We start from the raw sequence: 20354 nt of genomic DNA on the forward strand, positions 1-20354 counted from the left end.
GGGAGACGGCTTGAGAAGAGGTGGCCATGACCCTGGGGCCAGGGGACCCAAGCAGTGCCCGCTCCAGGCCCAGCCCGCACACCTCGGTGAGCCCCGCACTCTGGGAACCCGGCCCCTGCCCACCCCCCCCCCCCCCCCCCCGGGGGGCCAGCCCATCCCTCCGCCTGCACCGCGGCGCCCTTGTTCTCCCCGCGGCGGCCACCAGAGGGCGACCGTGAGCACCCCCCGCAGGGGGAGGATCACACAGCTCACCTCCCCATCTCCCCACCGCTCCCCGCAAAAACCCCAGCAGCCGAGACCACGTGTGGTCTGTCCTCCCCCGTACCCAGAACGCCCAGAACGTAAGCTCCCGAGGACACTCCTTTGTTCTCCCTGAGTGTCACAGAGCTGGACAATGGACGCTGTTGGCAGACTGACGAACGGGGTGGACCCAAGTAGGGTCAGCCCCAGATCGGGGTCCTCCCTGTGGAGCAGGCAGGCAATGGGAGCTCCCGGGCCTGGAGCAGAGACCTGGGCCCCATACACCGCCCCCAAGTGACCCAGTGACTGCGCCCCGGCCACGACCTTCCTGGGACCTGGTTTGGGGCTGGGGTGGGCTTTCACACAGCCCGATGCCCCCCATCCTGGGTGGAACGTGTCCCCCCAAACCCATGTCCGCCAGAACCTCAGCTTGGGACCTGATCTGGAAGGAGGGTCTGTGCAGCTGTGATGTCGGGGTAACTCGGTGCTGCACTGGGTGGGCCCTGACGCCACGCCTGGGGTCCTCTAAGAGCACGAGAGAGAGAACCCGCCTCGAGAACACTGAGGCAGAGGCGGAAGCCGCATGGCTACAAGCCCAGGAACCCACGAAGCCAGGAGAGCCCCAAACAGACCCCCCACGGCCTCCGAAGGAAGCAGCCCTGGCCACACCCTGACCCCCAGACTTCTGGCCTCCAGCGCTGGGAGCTCATCCACTTGTTGCTTTAAGGTGCCCCGTTTGTGGTCTGGCTGACTCAGGAAACGCGTGCACTTCACGGTCCCATGTGACAACGAGCTGGTTTGCATCCCCATCTGGCAGCTGGGGGGCAGGAGGGTGAGGCTGACGGGCATGGCGGGGGTGGCAAGGGCCCCTCAAGGACTGCAAAACCCCTTGAGGGTGGGTACAGCCAAATCCCGACCCCAGCCCCCCGGACAGGACACGCGAGGCTGATCATTCGATATGGCTTTATTTTCTGATCGTCCAAGTGTGTCCCACAAACAGCCTGAGCTGACGACCTGCCCTGGGGAGGGAGGACACCCACTCGGCACCGGCACGCGTGTGCGGGAGACAATGAGCCAGTGCCAGTCCCCACATCCTGCCCCCCAGAGGTGGCCGGGCTGGCTGGGCACTCGGTCAAGTCTCTGGGGGAAGACAGGCCACCCAGCAGGGCAGAGAAGGGGGGACAGACAGGAGAGCCCGTGGCCCCCAGGCCCTCTGCGGGCCTGGGAGGCTGGGACGGCAGCCATGCCAAGGGGTCGGGCTTGGCGAAGGCAGGAGGCCCAAGACAAGAGATGGAGATGTAGCCCCCAGGAGCCGGCACCCTGCAGCGAGTGGCGAGCTGGCTTATGAGGGCTGGCTGGGGGCACACGGAGGGAGCTAGTCCCCCTGCTCCGCCGCCCCTTCCGTGAAGACCTCCCTGGAGGCTGAGGCTGGTGCCCAGAGGCCCTTCTCCCTCATCCCGACCCTCCCCTCAGCACAGAACACCTAACTGATTATATTGCTAATGAATCGGTACGCCTGGGTCTCCCTGAGATCAATCTCAGCAGCGCTAGATGCCCCCTCTGCACCCCTTCCCTTCCAAGGAGCCTGATTTTTGGGGTTCAGGCCTGGACCTTCCTCCCCAGATCCCAGGTCCTGGGACGGGCAGCCCCGTGGGGCCCGCGGCTGCATCTTCTCCAGCAAACGCTCCCCCTCGACCCCCAGCCTGGATGCCCTCCTAGGACACGGGGGCGCCAACGGCCCCACAACACACCCTCCTCTCTCCGGATGAGGAAACGGAGGCCCAGAGAGCCCGAGGTAAGGGGCGGGGGAGTAGGGGCCTCCTCTCTTCACGGCTGCCTCCTGCCCCAGGGGCTCCAACGGCACCCGGGTTCCTGGGGTCAGGCCCGAGCTCCCCGGGGCGCAGCGGGGAGGGGGGAGCAGGCGGTGAGAAGCACACGTGAAGGCGAACGGCGCAGGGAGCCGGACCGGGGAGGCTGTGGGTCTTCAGGGCACTGGCATCCAGGGGGCTCAAGGGAGACGCATTCCAAGGCCACACCCTGAGGCGGCTGCCCTCAGCCCCGGCCAGGGGGGCGGGACGCAAGGCTTCCGAGGGAGGGGCCAGAACCTGGGGACCCTTCTTCAGACAGGAGGAAGAGCACCCGAGTCACCGCGGGGGACCGGGGGAGTGGGGCGGGCAGACCTGGGCCAGCGAAGGCGGCCCCTTGCCCCTCAGCCTGCGGTCCCCGCTCAGCATCGTGGCCAAGAGGCGGGACACGGAGGCCGCGCTGGGGGCGTCTCCTCGGTCATCCCGTGGCCGGCGAGCCCTGAGGGCAGTGGGGCTGCCTCTGGGGCTGGGGGCTCATCTGCAGACTTGTCCCTAAGTCAATGGCCCGGCCCCGGGCCCTCCACCAAATGCTCCTCCGGGGGAGTTCAAAGGACAAAAAAGAGAAAGAATCCCCCAAATCCTCAAGAGCAACACAGAAAAGCTCTGTAATTCAGGGTTCCGGCCGCTGAGCCGGGGTGAAGCCCTGCCCTCCTGTGGGCTGCAGCACGGGGAGGGGCGGCAGGCAGTGGCTCGTGGCGCCGGCGACGGGCCACGTCACTGCGTCTTGGCCTTCACGAGCAGTCTCTGAACCGTTTTGTACAGGAGGTCGAAGTGCTGGGGGCAGCGGGAGCGCTCGTGTGAGGTCGGGGGCACACCCACCACGAGGAAGGCCCGAGGGCCACCGTGGACTCACCGGCTTCTAGGCAGGGTGGGGGCCGAGGACTCACCTGGCCTGGTCGACCCCCCCCCCCCCCCGCAGAGGGGGCCTCGCCTCCCACCTGAGCCTCCCCCTGCTCACCTGGACTGCCGTGTAGGCCATCCCGAGGTAGGCGCCGATGCAGACGGCCAGGAGCAGGTCGAAGATGGCAGGCTTGACCCTGAGGGGCAGGGGGCGGGGCATGGGCAGGGTCAGGGGAGGGCCCGCTGCTGGACCACGTGCCCCGGGCTGTGACCCAGGGGCATCACGGTTCCGATGCAGCGCGACTCACCTATAGGCGTTCATCACCTGCTTCAGCTGGTCATAGAAGACAAACTCGGGGTCCCTGTGGAGAGAGTGCATTCACCCGAAGGCTGGGCCACATCCCACGGCCCCCAGAAACCAGACCACCCAGAGGTGCCACCAGCCCAGGAACGGGAGGGCGTGCGTGCGTGTGTGCGTGCACGAGGCTGCCACTGACCTTCCTGGGGAAGGACAGGTCTTTATTCTGAAGGAACCTTTTCCCTGTTGCTTTTTTGGGTGTCAGATCTTACTCTTTAAAAACTAGGGGCACCTTGGGGCGCCTGGGTGGCTCAGTTGTTAAGCGTCTGCCTTCAGCTCGGGTCATGGTCCCAGGGTCCTGGGATCGAGCCCCGCATCGGGCTCTCTGCTCGGTGGGAGGCCTGCTTCTCCCTCCCCCACTCCCCCTGCTTGTGTTCCTGCTCTCGCTGTGTCTCTGTCAAATAAATAAAAAAAATATTTAAAAAAAAAATGAAATAGGGAGGGGTGCCTGGGTGGCGCAGTTAGTTGGGTGTCCAACTCTTGGTTTTGGCTCAGGTCATGATCTCAGGGTCGTGAGATGGAGCCCTGCATCAGGCTCTGTGCTCAGTGTGGAGTCTGCTTGGAGTCAGCTTGAGGCTCTCGCTCTCTCTCTCTCTCTCTGCCTTGCCCCTCCCCTGCTGTGCACGCGCACTCTCTCAAAATAAATAAAATCTTTAAAAAAAAATGAACTAGGGTGACTCTATAAGATTCTACTGGTCCGGAGAGCATTTCTACAGAGGGAAGACGATCATGGTCTGGGCATCAGCGACCTGGCTCCATAGCTGTGGGTCCACTCTGAGCCTCAGTTTCTTTTTCTGTCCAAGAACCCTGACTCCTAGGCACAACATGAGTGTGGAGAAGGCAGAGAACCAGCGAGCGGCACCAAGCAGTGTGGGGGTATCTCCTACCTGCAGACACCTGCAGGTTCCCCTCCTACCACAAGGCCCTGCGGTGCTAGCTTGGCCCAAGGGGGGAGGAGCATCGTGGGGCAGATGGGGGACCCAGGGCCCAAGCCACCTGATACCCCAAGCACGGAAAGACCAGAGGGTGGGTGGGGGTACAGGGCTGCCCAATAAAACACAGGACATCGGTTATATGTGGACGTCAAAGAAGAAATTGGCTCCTCGTATAAGTATGTCCCAAACGCTACATGAGATACGTACACTAAGAAAAACCTCATTTACATGGAACTCACGTTTAATTGGATAGCTATACTTCTTACTTATTGTTTTGTTTTTCAACCTCTGCTTTTACTTGCTCATCCTCGCTCCCGGGGTGCAAGGGTCCAGAAATGCTTGCTCCCTGGTGAGCCCAAGTCAGGCCATGGGATGCTTGCAGGGAGGCGACTGACTCACCGTTTGTCGGCCTTGATGTGGTGCTGCTTCACCTCCTTCAGGTAGCGGCTCAGGTAGTGCTCCAGCGTGCTGAGGAACGTGCCGTCCTTGTCCACCAGCTGGGCGGCCCGCGGCTGGTTGGTGAGCCAGTCCATCACCGAGTCCAGCTGCTCCTGCTGGATCTGCTGCGGGGCAGGGGCGGTGGTCACGGGAGCCCCCCCCGCCGGCCCCGCCCCTGCCCGCGCGGGGCTCCCCACCCCCCCGCCGCCGTTACCATCTGCTCCATGAAGACTGGCATGTCTGGGGGGGTTCCCTGTGGAGAGAGGAGGGACAGACCCTGAGTCTGACCCGCCGGCTGGGGGCGCGGGGGGCTGGCGGGCGCAGCCAGCTGGCGGGGGGGAGCTCACCTTCTCGGTCAGGTTGTAGATGACTCGGGTCAGGGCCTCCGCGATCAGCCTGGTGTTGCGGGTCAGAGTCTTAGAGTCGACCCGGGACCTTAGGCAGCGTTGAAAAAAACATGCATAGGTATCTAGAATCCACGTCCGTTAAAATCACCAAAAAAAGCACAATCGTATCTCCAACGATAATAAAAGCAAGAAAAGCCACAGTGTTCTCAGGGCGGGCGCCTGCCGAGCGTCCGCTGGAAGGACTGCTGGGCTCGGGGCCCATTTCCTTAGCGCAGACGTGGGGGTGGCCGGGGGACCCACATCCGCCGTTGTCAAAGCAGAGCTGAGGTGATGCCGCGTGGCGTGAACAGCGTTCCCCACGTTCACCCCCACCCAGAACCCGGGAACGGGGCCTGCGCTGGAAGCAGGGCATCCGCCGAAGTGGCTAGCGCTGGAGGACAGCCCTACGTCAGACGGCGGATGTCCTCATGTGAAGGGGGAGACCATCTGTGGCCACAGGGGCAAAGACTGGGGAACCACAGGCCAGGGGACACCCAGCACCACTGCCGACATGCAGCCCCGCAAGAGGGGCTCGGGTGCAGAACAGCGCTGACCGCTGACGGGAGCGGGTCACCGGGGAGAGCGGGGGGCAGCGCTCTCCCTTGGCTCTCACTCCCTCCACCCTGGAATGCCCTTCTCTTGGCCCACACCCCTCAGTTCCGGCACCAACTCCTCCAAGAAGCCTTCCTGATGCCCCGGAAACAGTCAACACCCCTGCCCACACCTGCTCTCTCTCTGGGCCTCACCCGTAGCCAGGCAGGGCCTCTTCCAGGCCCAGCTTCTCATCTGCCAGCAGACACACGGCCAGCAGCTGGGCCGGGCCCAAGGCTGGCCAATGAGTGCGTGTGGCCAGACCAGCCCAAGCCCAGCTCCGTGGCCACCACAAAACCCCGGCCCTGCAGAGGGCTGGCACACCACCGGGAGAGGCGGACGGGGGTGAAATCAGAGGTGCCCCGCGTCTTGACGAGCGGTAATGTGAGGAGGGAAGGGTGGGGGGGGCTCCCTGATGAGGTATGAAGAGTGAGCCGTGCAAAGGCCCAGGGGCAGGAGCTTGAGCCTCTGAGCCACAGGGCAGGCCGAGGTGCCCAGCATCTGAGGGTCACATGTGGGGTCTGGACATCACACATGGGGGCCAGGGGACCGTAAACCACTCACACGTGACGTGACCCCCTGTCCCTAATAAGGGGGGCTCAGTAACCCGACCTCAGGTCCCCCCCACCGGACTCAGGCCAACCCCCCCCCCCACCACCCACATTTCAGGTTCATTCCCTGCAGGCGCCTGCGTCCACACCGCGGCCCCTGAGATCACGCACGGCAGCAGTGGGTGGAGGGGAGGCCGTGCCCACCTCACGTCCATGATGCTGCTGCGCTGGCCGTCACGGTGGCTCTCCAGGTGGGACAGGGTGAAGGCAGGCAGCCGGCGAATGGCGAAGCGCTCATGCTCCCAGGCCAGGATCTCCTCCGCCAGGTTGATCTTCTTGTGCACCATGGAGAACCGGACCTCCGGGAACTGGTGGGCAGCCACCTGCGTGCGGGGGCGCCGTCAGGGTGGCGCTCCGCCCTGTGGTCCCGGCGCCCCCTCCGCCAGTCTCTGTGGAGGTGACCCCCACCCCCCAGCCCTGGCTCGGGCCATGGATGTTTACACAGGGCCTTGACAGCCAGGAGCGTCCCAAGCCACTCGCCGAACGACCCTGGCCCGGCCCCCGGCTCATAGGTGCCACAGCCCTGGGTCAAGCTGCGGGCAGGAAGGCACCTACCACCTCCAACTCCCGCAGGAAGGCGTGCTGCAGCGTCCCCTCTCGTGGCGGCTTGGACACGTGCAGGTGCAGGCTGTCTCCCCGGCCCACGGTGTCCAGGCACAGCACGAAGGCCACATTGTCCTGGAGCAGGCTGGAGTCTGTGGGGCAGGCAGGGCTGGTTGGGACGGGCGGGGAGCAAGGGCCCCGGCCCCCCCGCGGGCCACTCACCTGTGTGGTCCAGGTTGTCTTCCAGCCAGCGCTTTGTTCCCTGGTAGTTGAACTTGCCTCCTCCAGAAGCGAAGAAGAGAAGATTGTACCTGGCATGGGCAGAGTGGGGAATCAGCTTTGCAGGACAGCGACCAGGATCCCGACGAGCAGGTGGTCTCCCCCCAGGTACTGAATCCTGACTAGCGCTCAGAACAGGGTCTCCCTGTCCCGGCACAGCTGAACCTCTGGGGAGCAGAGCCGTACCTGTGGCCCCCACTCACTCAATGCCAGGAGCACCCCCAGCTGTGACAACCACAGATGTCCCCAGACAGGACCCTGCAGCCCTGGGTGCAGGATCTGGGCGGGGCTCAGCTCCAGGCCTGGCATACTGGGGGGGGGGGGTAAGGGGCCCTCCACACAGACCCCGTTATTCCTGGGGTGTGCACATCCCCCAAACCCAGCAGCCCCGCCCTCCCTGCAGCCCCTCCCGCGGGCCGTCGCGTACGCCGCATGGGTGCGCTTGTAGGTGTAGAGCCTGGAGAAGAGGCGGGCGAGCTCCAGCAGCACAGAGATGCCGCTCCCGTTCGAGTCTGCACCGTGTGACAGCCACTGTGGGCAGGAGGGAGACAAGGCCAGCAGTCAACCCCAGGTCTCACCCAGCGCCTCGCTGCCCCGACCGCGGCAGCCGGAGCCGGCTCCCAACAGCCCCACCTCGCCTCCAGACCGCATGGCCAGTGCGCGGCTGACATCACGGCTCCACTCCAACCCCCAGGAGGACGGCACCCCGTGTCTGCACGGCTGAGCCCCCAGACACCCTGGGCCCTGCCAGCTCTCCTGCTCGCTCCCCAACACTCTGCACCATGCCCCGGAGCCCAGGGGGGCTGCCTCCGTGTGGTCTCAGCGCCTGCCCTGTGCCACGCAGCACACCCATGCACTGGGAGGGGCGTCAGCGCGGGCTCCCTCCACGGCAGAAGCCCCCGATTCATCCGGATCCCACGATCTGAAGCGACATTCCTGGGGCGCCTGGCTGGCTCAGTCGTTAAGCATCTGCCTTCGGCTTGGGTCATGATCCTGGGGTCCTGGGATCGAGCCCTGCATCGGGCTCCCTGCTCTGTGGGAAGCCTGCTCCCCCCCCGCCCCCCGCCCCCTCTTGTGTTCCCTCTCTTGCTGTGTCTCTGTCAAATAAGTAAATAAAATCTTAAAACAACAACAACAACAACAACAACATTCCTGACAGCATGGTAACTGGACCTTGGGACCCTTCTGAGGTTACAGTCCATACGCCAATGTATCACGTATTGATAGTATTACAATGCGGGGGGCGAAGGCAACATGATGCTCAGGGAGGGAACCAGACACAGAAGGCCACACGGGGCATGAGTCCATGCATGTGGCATGTCCAGAACTGGCTCATCCATGGACGGGAAGAGGGCCCACGGGGGCCGGGGGCTGGGGTGTGACTGCTAATAGGGACGGGGCTTCGTTCTGGGGAGATGGAATGTTCTGGAAGTAGATGATCGTGGTTGCACAACTCTGTTGAGTGTTGGACTAAACTACACGCTTTAAAAGAACAATTTAAATGTTCTGTGAATTCTATCTCAGAAATAAGTAAATAAACGCTCCACAGCAAGGGCTGGAGGAGATTTGGACAAAAATAATCTCACAAGGCTCCTGCTCGGGTGTGAGGGAGACTGAGGACCAGGCTGAGCATTCTGAGGTGACCGCTGAGGCCCTGGCCTCCCAGGCGGGGTGGCGCTTGGAGCAGCCGTGCACCATGGGTCCCTCGGTCAGGACCTCACACCAGGCTGCAACTGGGCAACCTCTTTGCTTCAGCTGATTTTTCTTCCAAAGCAAGACTTTCCTGATGAAGAGCAGGCACCGTTCACACTGCAGTGAGCCCTGACCTCGCTGCGGCGGGGGCGGCTGAGAGCATGGCCCGGGGGGGGGGGCCCCTGAGACGTCCCTCCCCGGAGGCCGGCTCGCAAGGCTGGCCCTCGGCGGCATCTGGAACCGGACTCCGGGCTCCCACCACCCTCGCTGCCGGGGGGCTCGGGTCCCTGGACCGTCTGTGCAGACACGAGGTTCGGACTGAGCACCTGCTCCCCTCCCGGAGTCCGGGGTCCGGGCCCAAGCCGGGCAGAGGGGCCCACGAGACCGACCCCCGCAGAGAACCGGGCGCTGGGTCTCTGCCGGCCCCCCGGAGACCACACCTCACACGCGCGGTCCCGTCTCGTTTGGGGGGAGCTGAGCGCGTCCTGTGGGACACCCCGGGAGAGGACTCGAAGCTCGCGCCTGCTGTCCCCACCCCTGCCCCCCACGCCCCTGCCCTGAGCTCATCTGGCTTCCTATCCTCTCTGTATAAACCACAGCCGTGGGGTCGACCGTCTGCTGAGCCCTGGGGGTCCTCCTGGCACATCCCCGCACCTGGGCCTGGGCCTGGGGATGGACACAGACACCTGGCCTGGCCACCTATCTGCATGGGACTCCAGCCACGAGACCCACCTCAGATTAGCCTGTTTCTGCTTCCCGAGGACACCCACCCCCGGGGTCCTAAGAGGGTGGGTACTGCTGCTCCGACCTCAGCCAGATGCTCCACCCGAGCTAGGCCAGAGCAGCACCAGCGGTGGGGGGGGGGGGGGATGCCCACGCGTACGTACGGGCGCTACTCCGAAGGCATCATAGTGGGCCACGATGACAATGGTGGGAAGGTCCTCTCCGCCCAGCCCTGTCAGCCGCCCCTGCAGAGAGAAGGTCTGTGAAGGGCCTGCTGGCTGGGGCCCCAGCGGCCAGAAACAGCCCAGGCTGCCCTCCCGGGGCGGGGCAGTATTCCTGGCTTTGCTGGCTCTGTCACGGACGATATGTGAACGAATGGCTGTGGCCACGTGTCAATAAAACTTTATTTACAGACACAGTGAAGCGGGCCACGGTGTGCTGACCACGGCTCTAGCATGCAGCCCCTCCGGAAACCCGCCCAGCCTTCCTGGCTGAGCCGCAAGCCACCGGTGGGCCCAGCAGGAGAGCTCAGCTAAGGACGAGGAGGGGCCGGTATGGAACGTGGCCACAGTCCAGGTCCCGGCGCCCACGCCCTGGCTGGAGTCTCATCACATATGAACTGGCACTCACTAAAGTCATGGGGGTGGCAAACGAGAACGGCCTTCTGTCAGGAAAGGCCTTGGCCTCCACGCCTCCCATCCGAGTGCTGGTCGCGGGGTGCAGAGGGGTCGGACAGCGTGGCCCAGGGGTCCGTGCCAGCACATGGCTGAGGCCCTGTTTTCCTGATTTTCGCAACCAGAGGGTGAGCTCTGCGAAGACCTTGGCCGTGCTGGAGGGGAAGCTGCTGCCGGCCGTGGACATACCGCTGCCCCTACGGGCTCGGGGCTCTTGCCCCGACAGACGGGCTGAGGCCAGTGCTAGCTCTACGGGCCACGGGGGTCGGGGAGAGGAGGCCAGCCGAGCACCCCACCTGCACGCAAACAGCAGGGATGGCAGAGGGCTCATGGTGGTGCAAAGGTTTCCAGAAGCAAAGGCCAGGGCGGCCAGGCAGGCTGGCTGAAACAGACCCCCCAGTGGCGAGGAGGACCCTCTGCAGCCTGGCTGGCTCCGGCTGCCACTGACCCACAGCAAAGCCGACACTGCGGCTCGGCCCGACCTCCTGAAGCCTGATTACAAGGACTCTGGTTATTGGGGCTTTCTTTGCCCAAATTGCCATGATCCCGCACACAATTTTAAGAAACGTATTCCTTCTAGAATTTCACTGATAGCTTAGATGCTGCAGCGGCTTCCCCACATCCTGGATCGGCCTGTCCAGCCCCACTGACCACCCTGCCCTGCCTCCTCCACCCGGTCTGTACGGGGCAGCCCACAGCACCCACAGCTGGGCACTCTCCTCGCAGCGGCAGGCCTGCAGCCTGGACGTCCCCGGGTGCCCCCGCACACAGGGCAGGGCCGCTAGGGGACGGTGCCCGCTGCCCCGGCAGAGGCCTTCTCCCACTGTGCTAAGTGCCGGCCTGCTGCCCTCAGACCTCGTCCCAACTGCCAGTGAGTTCTTCCCGGAAGGAAGGGCATCTTGCTGCCTCTTGCATACAGCGGGGCTCCGGAAGTGCTCACGGAGAGGCGGACTCACTAGTTCTGGAGAGGGAAGGGGTGGCTGCAAGTGTGGCTCCACCCAAGTCCCACCTGCAGCCGCACCCCAACACCAGGTGGGGGCACAGTAGCCTTGCACCACCTGGTGTAAGCCACTGGGGCCTGGGGCCCAGCACGTTCAGTGACAAGTGCTTGCTGAGGGCCTACTGTGCCCCAGGCACCAGGTTAGGCTCCGGGGACACAACAGAGGCCACGCAACGAAGTCTCAGCGTCTCTGGCACTCGGGCTGATGGGAAAGAAACTAATGGCCCATGGCTTCCGAATGGGTTGAGTGGGCTCATCACTCAAGAGAAAGTGAAGCCAGGGACAGGGCAAGCGTGAGAGTGCAGAGCTCTGGCTCCAGGTTCAAACCAACCTGTGGCTTTTTGGGCTCGAGCCCAGGCGTGTTCAAAGGCCTTGCTTGGAGGACTCCCGGGGGAGGCCGCCCCCCACTCCAGACTCAGGGCACACGGGCATGCCGTAGGCCGGCGGGCTGCCACTGAACACTCGGCCCCTGGCCGGGCTCGTCCCACGTTTGCGCCCCTTGCCCTGTGCCTTCGTGGCCGGGGCCTCTGCCAGGGTCTCTCGGGCTGTGTCCGGGGAGACCTCCTCACTGGGGTGGGGGACACAACGGATGTGAAACCACCACAGAGCAGACAGTCCCCACCTCACCGTGGGGACCCAGCCCTCCCCGCCCTGGGTCCACACCACTGCCGGAGCCTTTTATCCAGCACCGCCCCCACGCCCCTGCAGCTGCCAAGCGCGCCGATCCCCACATGGGGGAGGAGAGAGCAGCAGAGTCGGGCTCTCCTCTGGTCTAGGCGCTTGCTTACACCACCACCAGAGGTGATCACAGGCTGAACTCTTTCACGTTTGGCTTGTTGCTTTAATTGGATACTTCCACATCCAGAGCTCAGCTGAGCTCTGAACGACAGGGGTGTGTGGCCCCAGAAAGCTCTAAGGACTTCTGGGAAGGCAGCATTGGAGGGACTGTAATATGATGAGAAGGAGCAGCCACTGTGCGAGAGAGAGCTCTCTGTGAGTCAGGGACAGCCAGTGCAAAGGCCCTGAGGCAGGATGAGGAGGCTCGATGTGCGGCTGGGACTGGCGGTGGAAGATGGCAGGAGATTCAACCTAATTTCCCTATCCGAAGCTCCCTCCGGTGGGGGAAGAGGTGACAGGTGAGCTCAGGGAGCTTGGGTGCCCCCTCCCCAGGCCTCAGTGCGGCAGACAGGGCCGGGCACTCACCTCCACACTGGTGATGAGCCAGTCACTCACAGCCTTGCTCTGGACCCCGCTGGTGACCATCTGGAAACCATTGGCAGTGGCGGTGTGGAGCAGCACTGAGGACGGGTGGGGGAGGTCAGCCCAAGCCCTGGGGGTTCCCGGGCCCGAGCCGGCCTCCCTGTGGCCCCCACGCCCCCGACGGTAGGGGTTCGGTCTAAGCCCAGCTGTATGCAGAAGTGACCCTGTGACCTGGAGCACAACGTGGAGACCGGGCACGGGGAAGAGCCTGGCATCCAGAGCGAGAGCTGCTGAGGCCGCTGCCCAGCCCCAGGCCGGCCGGCAGGGGCGACTCCGAGGGCCAGCCTCCGGTTCCGCCCACCACTTCCATGGGGACGAAATGTCAGGCGGGTCTTTTCTGGGGCGTTTCTTCGACTACTTCTGCTAGCTCATTCTCCACAGCCACCCGCCCCTGCACCAAGCTCGTGGACGTCCTCGGTCCACGGGGCAGGAGAAACCTGTGTCCTCCTCTCCCCGAGGACGCTGCTGCCCCACCCTGATGGGCTTCAGCACGATGGTGATGCTGAGTGTCCTCAGCAAGTGGGACAGACAAACCCAACAGACGCCCACAGGTTCCATAAACCATCCAGAGGCTAGTTGAGCAACACCTCCCTCCAAATTAGTGGTTCTCGAGGTTTTGTTTGCATGGGATCAGCGGTGGGGGGCGGGGGGCTGCAAAATGCAGAGTCTTGGCCTCAACCCAGAGACGGTGGCACAGCAGGGTGGGGCGGGGGGGTAGGGCCTGCTAACCCGCGTGAGACAGGGCCCCGGAAACGGTGTGGCGTGGCCACAGCCGGCTCCGCTCGTGTAGCCCGAGCCCACCTTCGGCAGCCGAGGCGGAGCCCTGGGCGGCGGATGCGGCCTGCGTCTGCTCATAGATGGACAGCAGGGCCTCGTCCTCCACAGCAAAATACACAGGGACGACAGTCTCCATGGCCAGCATCTCAGGCTCGGTCTCCATGAATTGCTGTGGAAGAGACACACGTTGAGGGGCTTCTAGTCTGGGGGTGGGGGTGCCCAGGGGCTGTCCCTGGGGTGCAGGCACGCCTCCTCTCAGGCTGGCTAGCAAGGCTAGGATCATGCTGGAAAGGAGGCCGACGGTACGAACGGGACAAGGCCGGAGGGACGGGGGGCTGGCAATGCCCACGGGGCCCCCAGGCGGTACCCATCGGGGAGGAAGCCGGTTGGGAGAATGGGCGAGGGGGGCCAGCCAGGTCTGGGGTCCGATCTGGTGTCACCGGGGGCTGCCCCCAGCCCCACTGGCCATCACACCCTCCTCTGTGAGTGGGCGGCGGATGCTGGCACCCTGGTCCGATGGAGGGAGCCCCACACAAGTGGGCACAAGGTGCCCGGCACTAAGCTGGCCTTCGGTAGCCTGACCTCCCCTCCACCACCCCACAGCTGCGCCTCATCTGCAAAAGCATCTTCATCCGAGGTGTCTCACGGGATCCTATCAGACACCCCCCCCCCCCCCCCGGCACAGTGGACGTCAGGCGGGTCACTCTCTGTGGGGCGTCCTGGGCGCTGGTGGAGCTCAGCAGCGTCCCCAGCTCCACCCGCTGGACGCCAGGAGCTCCCCAATCCTAATGAGCACAGATGTGCCCAGACACGGCCCAGTGTCCCTCAGGGACAGGATCTGTCCGGCCGGGAGGGGGCAATGATGAAGGCAAACAGGCACCGTCCTGCTTCCTGAAGGGCACAGACAGCTTTTCAAAGGCCAGTGGGGGTCTCCCCAGACACAAGGCACCCGAGCACTGACAAACGCAGGACCAAGGGGCGCGCTACCATCTACCATCACTTCCCCCAGGCGCTGGCACGTGGCAGCAACCTGCCCAAGGCCACCTGGCTGACTGCAAACCCGGTGTTCCTTCTTCCGTGGAAGGTGAGGGTGCAGACTCACCCGGATGACGTCCTGGGGCACGGCGGCCATGGCCCGTGGCAGGATGATGACCACGGCACCAGCCGACTGCCGCAGGGCCTTCTGGTACTGCTCGTAGGAGAAGTCCAACAGCCGCATGAGCACACAGCGACGGCTCAGCACGTCGGCGTCGATGGTGCGGGCCTCCGTGTTGAGCACTGCGTTCCGAGTGCCTGCAGGAGGGCAGGGAGGGTCTCCCTCAGAGGGGCACCGGGGCCCCACCTGGAGACCACCTACATGTCCTGTTACTGGGTGCTGGACAGGACCACGTCCGCCAAGGCCAGCCCCTCACTGCCCGCCGGTGCAGTGCCCACTGCGACCCCGGTGAGTCACAACCCACCCCCCCGGGCACTGTGGGGGGCTGAGCAGCATTCCCCACCTGCTTGGTGCCGCCTGGAGCTCTCCCAGTTGTGACAGCCACAGATGTCCCCAGACACTGCCCAGCGTCCCCTGGGACAGTATCACCCCAGGTCTACATCCAAGGGCCATTTCCCACCTCTCTTCAGAGAGCTGAAGAAAGCTCCAGAAAATCAGGAAGAGCGCTAGAGCCGGAGTTTCCAGGCAACTGTACCCTATCCCCCACCCGAGAAGTGGCGGGTCAGAACCAGGGTGGCACAGACAGCTTTTCAAAGGCCAGTGGGGGTCTCCCCCAGACACAGGGCACCCCGAGCACTGACGTTAAACGCAGGACCAACGAGCGCGCTACCATCTACATCACTTCCCACAGGCGCCGGCACGAGGCAGGCCCTCAGGGGCCATCTGTCCCCATGCACTGCTGGGAAAGGGGGCTCGGGCAGCTCCGGGGTCACGGCACTCAACTGGGGTGCTGCCAGAAATCCAGGTTTTACATCCAGTCACCCAAATGCCAAAGGTAAGCAATGACTCCAAATGTTTCAAAAGCTGCACCCTGACCCAGGATGCACAAAACAAGCAAATCACGTTGCATGTGGGGGCTGGACGTGCCCCCCCCCGCCCCTCGGGGTCTCCAGTTTGGGATGCACACAGTAAGCACTCAAAAAGACAGATGCAGAGAAGTGGCCTGGCTTCCCAAGGGGAGCCCAGCCTGGCAGTCCCGGAGGTCCAAGCTGCAGGGGGAGGCATCGCCCGTCCACACAGATGAGAACCTACGCTAGGCCACCGGGGCCCCCCACGTCCCCGCCTCTGCTTTCCAGGGAAGTGCCATCTGGGAGAGCAGGTAGGTGGGAGATGGCTGGCTTCCAAGGGAGCGTTCTGCGGGGCTGGGCAGGGGAAGTGGACAGCGTCCCGGGTGGGAAGGCCATCTCAGGAGCAGGGGGCCTGTGACCAAGGAGCAAGGTTGGGCCATGGGTCCCAGGGCTGGAGGGGGTGCTCCCTGCCTGCACTCCCCCAGCCCTCCAGGGGCCTTTTCTCTGATTTAGGCCATTGGGGGGGAAGCCCCAGGAGGGCTGAGCAGGGAGAGGGCAGCCAGACCTTCAGGACGTCCTTGAAGCTCCGGGAATGCCGAATGCCGGAAGGCCCCTCCCCCATGCCCCACCTGTCCTGCACGCTCAGCCTCCCAGAGGCCCTCCAAATCCGCTGGGGGTGGAGACACAGAGGACCACCTGTGGAGCCTACTGTGTGCTAGGCTCCGCAGGCCTTGGGCCCGGTGCCCCTGCAGGGCAGGAATCCCCACTTCCCAGAGGGAGGAAGCCAGAGAAAGGAAGGGGGAGAGCACAGCTGGGTGGATGTGGGCACCCCACCCCCTCAACCAGGGCAGAGACCCTCTCATGCTGACGGAAAAGCTGGAGCCGGCGCTCTGTCTGGACAGGAAGAGGTCAGGCTGGGCGGACGACACAGAGGTGGGTGCCAGACACCGGGACAGAAGTCACCGGTTCTCACCACAGGACCGGACCCAAGCAGGGGTGGCAAACTGCTCCATCAAGGGCCAGAAGGTCAGCCCTCTCCCCTTGTTGGCCACACCGGCTCTGTCTCAGCTACTCAGTTCTGCTGCCGGAGATGCACGCCAAACAGTGGGAGGGGCCGTGTGCCAGTAAAACTTTATTCACAACAACAATGGGTCAAGGAAGCTGACGTGGGTGCTGGGAGGCTAACGGCCCCACCTGCCGGGGCCTCGTGTCAACCAGGGGATTGAGTGAGACAGGGAGGAAAGGGGCTGCTCAAGGCAGCAAGGGCCCACAGCAAGCGTCACCTGGGAGGGCCAGAGTCTGCCTGGCAGGAGGCGTGAGGTCACACCCCATGGCCTTGGACCTGGTGGATCACCCTCAGCCCTGCTCACACTTCAGCACAAAGAGCACACGCCTCTCCTTCCCAGCAGTTGTCAGCTTGCATGTCTCAAGAGGGGTGAACAGGAAGTTAGGAAAGACCCAGAGCAAGGGTTGCACCAGGAGGCAGGGAGTCTGCAGGCGTGGAGAGGCGCTTAAGACACTGGGGAGACCGCAATCCGTGGTGACCCAGCAGAGCCGCTCTTAGAAAACACCGGCCAGGAGAGGCCTGAGGCTCCCTCCAGCCACACCAGAGGGGCCTCACCTCCAACCACCCCCTCCGGCTTCTCCCCAGGTGAACGCACCTGCTGTGACTGGCCGGGGGCCAGGAGGTGTGTGAGCTGCACACGTAGGACCTCATCCAAGCTTTAAGAGCCAGGCCACAAGCAGCACTTGGCTGAGGCAGGTGTCGTCCCCCCCCCGCCCCAGGCCCCTGTGGTCACCCCCAGAGCCCAAAGGCCTTCACAGAGGCCACACATGAGGCAGGCAGCCCCTGGGCTTCTTAGTAGAAGCAACACAGACGAGGGCGTGTAGGCAAAGATGTCAAGTCACAGAAAAGAATAGGAGGGAATCCCAGGCTTAGGGACAATGGACTCAGGGAGGGGAGAGAAGGCAGTATGGAAACCGAAACTCGGGATCCAGAGAAGGGGGTTATCTCAAGTCCTAGGACCTGGGCCTTCGGGAGGGCAGATTCCTCTGGGAAACCAACAAAAGCTCTAGACCAGGATGGCAGCCACCAGCCACATTTGGCTATTTCAGTTTATTACGACTGTACAACACTCAGATTTCCCCTCCTGCCTTGGCCCGAGCCGCAGCTCAAGTGCGCAGCGGCCCCCCGTGGCTGCCGGCTCCTGTATTAGCACACGGCACACATCCACCGTCACACCAGACAACGCGGGTAGAGACCCTTCCTCCAGGGGAACGTGAAACATCCTGCAAAAACGTGCCCACGACATCGGGGGCTCCTGGTCTTCCCTCCCAAGCCTGGGCCCTCAGGTTTAAGAGCATCACTCACCGCGGCCTGCCTGCTCGGCACTGAGGGCATGCAGGGCCGGGGGGTTCTCTGTGGGGGGGGGGGGCATCCTGTGCGCTGTGTGGTGATGAGTGGCATCCCCGGCTCCCACCCACTTGATGCCAGGACCCCACTCCCCACTTGTGACAACCACGAAGTCATCACCCAATGACCCCTGGGTTGACAACCACTTCTCTGAACAGCAACAGCCTCACTCTGGGGTGAGGAGGGATCTGAGGGGAAGTCTGGACATGTCTGCAGGGACTGGGACTCCCCAAGGACTTGGCTGGGGGTCCACGGGGCTCAAAGCTGAGGAGAACCAGAACTGGGGAGGGAGCTCCTTTCTGAAGAGAGCAGAGTCTGACTCGCAGGGACCCAAGGCACCAAGCTGGAAGAAAAACCAGAGGCCAGCAGGTCCTGGAGCACCAGATTCAGTTACAGCCGGGCAGAGATGAGAGAATGTGGAATTCAGGCTTAGGGGCTGGGATCAGCACCCTGACAGGAGAAGAGGCAGGAGGGGGCAGCAAGGAGCTGTGCTGGATCCAGGCCCAGGAGGTCCAGAGGGAGGACCGAGTAGGGGCCAGAGACAATCCAGGATTCCTGGAGAGAGGGAGCGAGTGGGATAGCCAACGCTTGTGTGTGTGTGTGTGTGTGTGTGTGTGTGTGTGTGCGCGCGCGCGCGCGCGCTAAAGGAAGGGACAGCACACAGGGTCCAAGGGACCCCCAGAAGCCCACAGGCATGGGGACTGAAACGGGGAGGGGGGCTTGGGTAAGTAATCTGAGGAGCCTGATTCCTGAGCTGGGCCCAGAGAGCAGAGAGCCCGGAGAGGTGGGCCTGGATATGAGGCCAGGCCTGGGTTAATGATCAGAGCTCCTGAGCCCCCAGGGGAGAATACTGGCACTGAACAAAAAGCGCTGGGGTACCCGTGGGGGCGCCGAGAACGGTCAGGGCTGGCTGGACCTGCCCATCGGGTGCCCCGGCCTGGAGAAACCAGGCCGAGGAGGCGCGTCTCCAGCTTAGCTCCCCAAGTGGGAGCTCTGGGCGCAGGGGCATGACCCAGTGAGGATGGGCACCGGGGTGGCGTCCGGGGAAGGGGGCTTGGGCAGTGCGACTCTGGCCCGCCTCGGAATCAGAGAGAGGGGACCCAGGCAGGGGTCCAGGCGCACAGACAGCTTGGCCTGCGGGTCGGAGCTGCGGGCTCCGGGGCACGTTGTCCTCGTCCGGGGCCAGGGGCCGGGGCTGGGGGAGCCATCGCTGAAGGTTCCGGGGGCACTGGACGCCGAAGCCTGGGGGCGTCGCAGGGGTGCAGGCACGCAGGCTCTGACTTGTCTGGGGCTGCCTACGGGTCTGCGCGCGGGACTGCAGCTGGACGGGCCGGCGCGGCGGGTCCTGGGGCTCGGGGGAGGCCGGGGGAGGCCGGGGTGCACGCACCGTAGGGCTGCCCCTGCAGGTCGTACTGCTGCATGCGGTAGACGGTGAACTCGTGCGCCGCGTCGGCGGCGGGCAGCGGCGGCGCCACGAGCAGCAGCACCGCGGGCAGGAAGACGATGAAGCCGAGCGGCAGGCACGACGCCTTCAGCATGTTCTCCAGCACCTCGCCCGCTTCTTCCAGCATCCTGGCCGGCGGCGGGGCCGCGCGGGGCGGCGGCGGGGACGGGACAGCGGCGGCGGCGGCGGCTCCCGCGGACTCCCCTCAGCATGGGTAGCCGCCGGGGTCCTGCGGGCGCCGCGCCGGGCAGCCCGCGCCGTCTCCGGGGTCCTGCGGGCACCGCCACGGGCCGCCCCGCCCGCCGCGCCGCCTCCGGGGAGTTGTAGTCTTCCTGGCGCGCGCGGAGCTTCCTGGGAGTGGTAGGCCCGCTCCGTTACTCTCCCGTGGAGGACGCCGTGATGGACTGTGTGGCTAGACCTAAGGATGAAGTTTCACGTAATACGCGAGTCAGACAAATACGGAGACTTTAAAGCAACTATTTGCAGTGGAACTTTCTCAAACGCTGTCTTCGTGGCGGGGGGAGGGGACGCTGGGAGGAGGCGAGAGGCGGGGCAGGACGTGACCTTGCGACCCGGAAGGAAGTTGGAACGAGAGCCGAGAGGGGCCCGCCTAGGGCGCGCAATCTCCTGGGAATTGTAGTCCTGTTACGCAGGCACAAGGGCTCACGGGAGCTGTAGTCTTCCTCGTCGAAGTCAGAAAAATCACTTAAAACCCCCAAGGAACGTGGATGCTAAAGTCCATGAAGGCAAAGACTTTTGTCGGCTTCCTGCGTTAATGTATCCCCAGAACCCAGTGCCAGGCCTGGCACACAGTGGGTGGGTTATGCCGTTTTTGGATGAATGAATGAAAGGAGAATAAAGAAATCATGTTAGAAGTTTCCTAAAGGGATGGCGCAGTGGGTTATGGGACTTGTAGTCTGGCGCCTGGAGTTTGTGAAGGGGTTGGTGATAGGCTTATTTATACTGAAGGCTTATTCATATTTGGAGCGTACTCATAGCAAAAAATAGATTTCGTTGTTCATCGGAAATGCAAATTTAACTGGGTGTCCCAAATTTGTATTTTCGAATCTGGCAACCCTAAGAGCCCAGTGTGTCCGGGCCAGGGATCCTGAGGAGCATCAGTAACGCATACCCCCTCCTCCAGATGGGAAGACTGAGGCCACGGGGTGCGGAACACGAGAGCCCCAGTGAGCTGACGTCCGGGCTCCCCTACGGGGCCGCCCCCTTCTGTCCCAGGTGCGAGGTGGCGCTGACTCACAGCATTCCGGATTCAAGTCCCAG

General features: G+C 63.8%; 1 protein-coding gene across 2 annotated transcripts; it reads right to left on the reverse strand.

The window, feature by feature from the left end:
* Positions 1-1186: 1186 nt before the first annotated feature.
* NCLN (nicalin) lies at positions 1187-19310 on the reverse strand. Of its 2 annotated transcripts, none has more exons than XM_025861041.2 (15): positions 19017-19310; positions 14315-14505; positions 13237-13381; positions 12379-12473; positions 9666-9746; positions 7514-7617; positions 7030-7118; positions 6820-6959; positions 6409-6587; positions 5024-5111; positions 4891-4929; positions 4638-4798; positions 3254-3307; positions 3064-3142; positions 1187-2879 (listed from the first exon to the last, which is right to left on the reverse strand). In XM_025861041.2, exons 1-15 carry the CDS (start codon positions 19198-19200, stop codon positions 2820-2822), a joined length of 1689 nt encoding a protein of 562 aa, XP_025716826.1. In that variant the 5' UTR covers positions 19201-19310; the 3' UTR covers positions 1187-2819. The 2 variants fall into 2 exon arrangements, with proteins under 2 accessions (XP_025716826.1, XP_025716825.1); XM_025861040.2 differs by having other exon boundaries at positions 4638-4801.
* Positions 19311-20354: the final 1044 nt, after the last annotated feature.

Source organism: Callorhinus ursinus, unplaced genomic scaffold (assembly GCF_003265705.2).
Source record: "Callorhinus ursinus isolate GAN/ISIS: 27379988/994484 unplaced genomic scaffold, GSC_fseal_2.0 scaffold77, whole genome shotgun sequence".
NCBI lineage: Eukaryota > Metazoa > Chordata > Mammalia > Carnivora > Otariidae > Callorhinus > Callorhinus ursinus.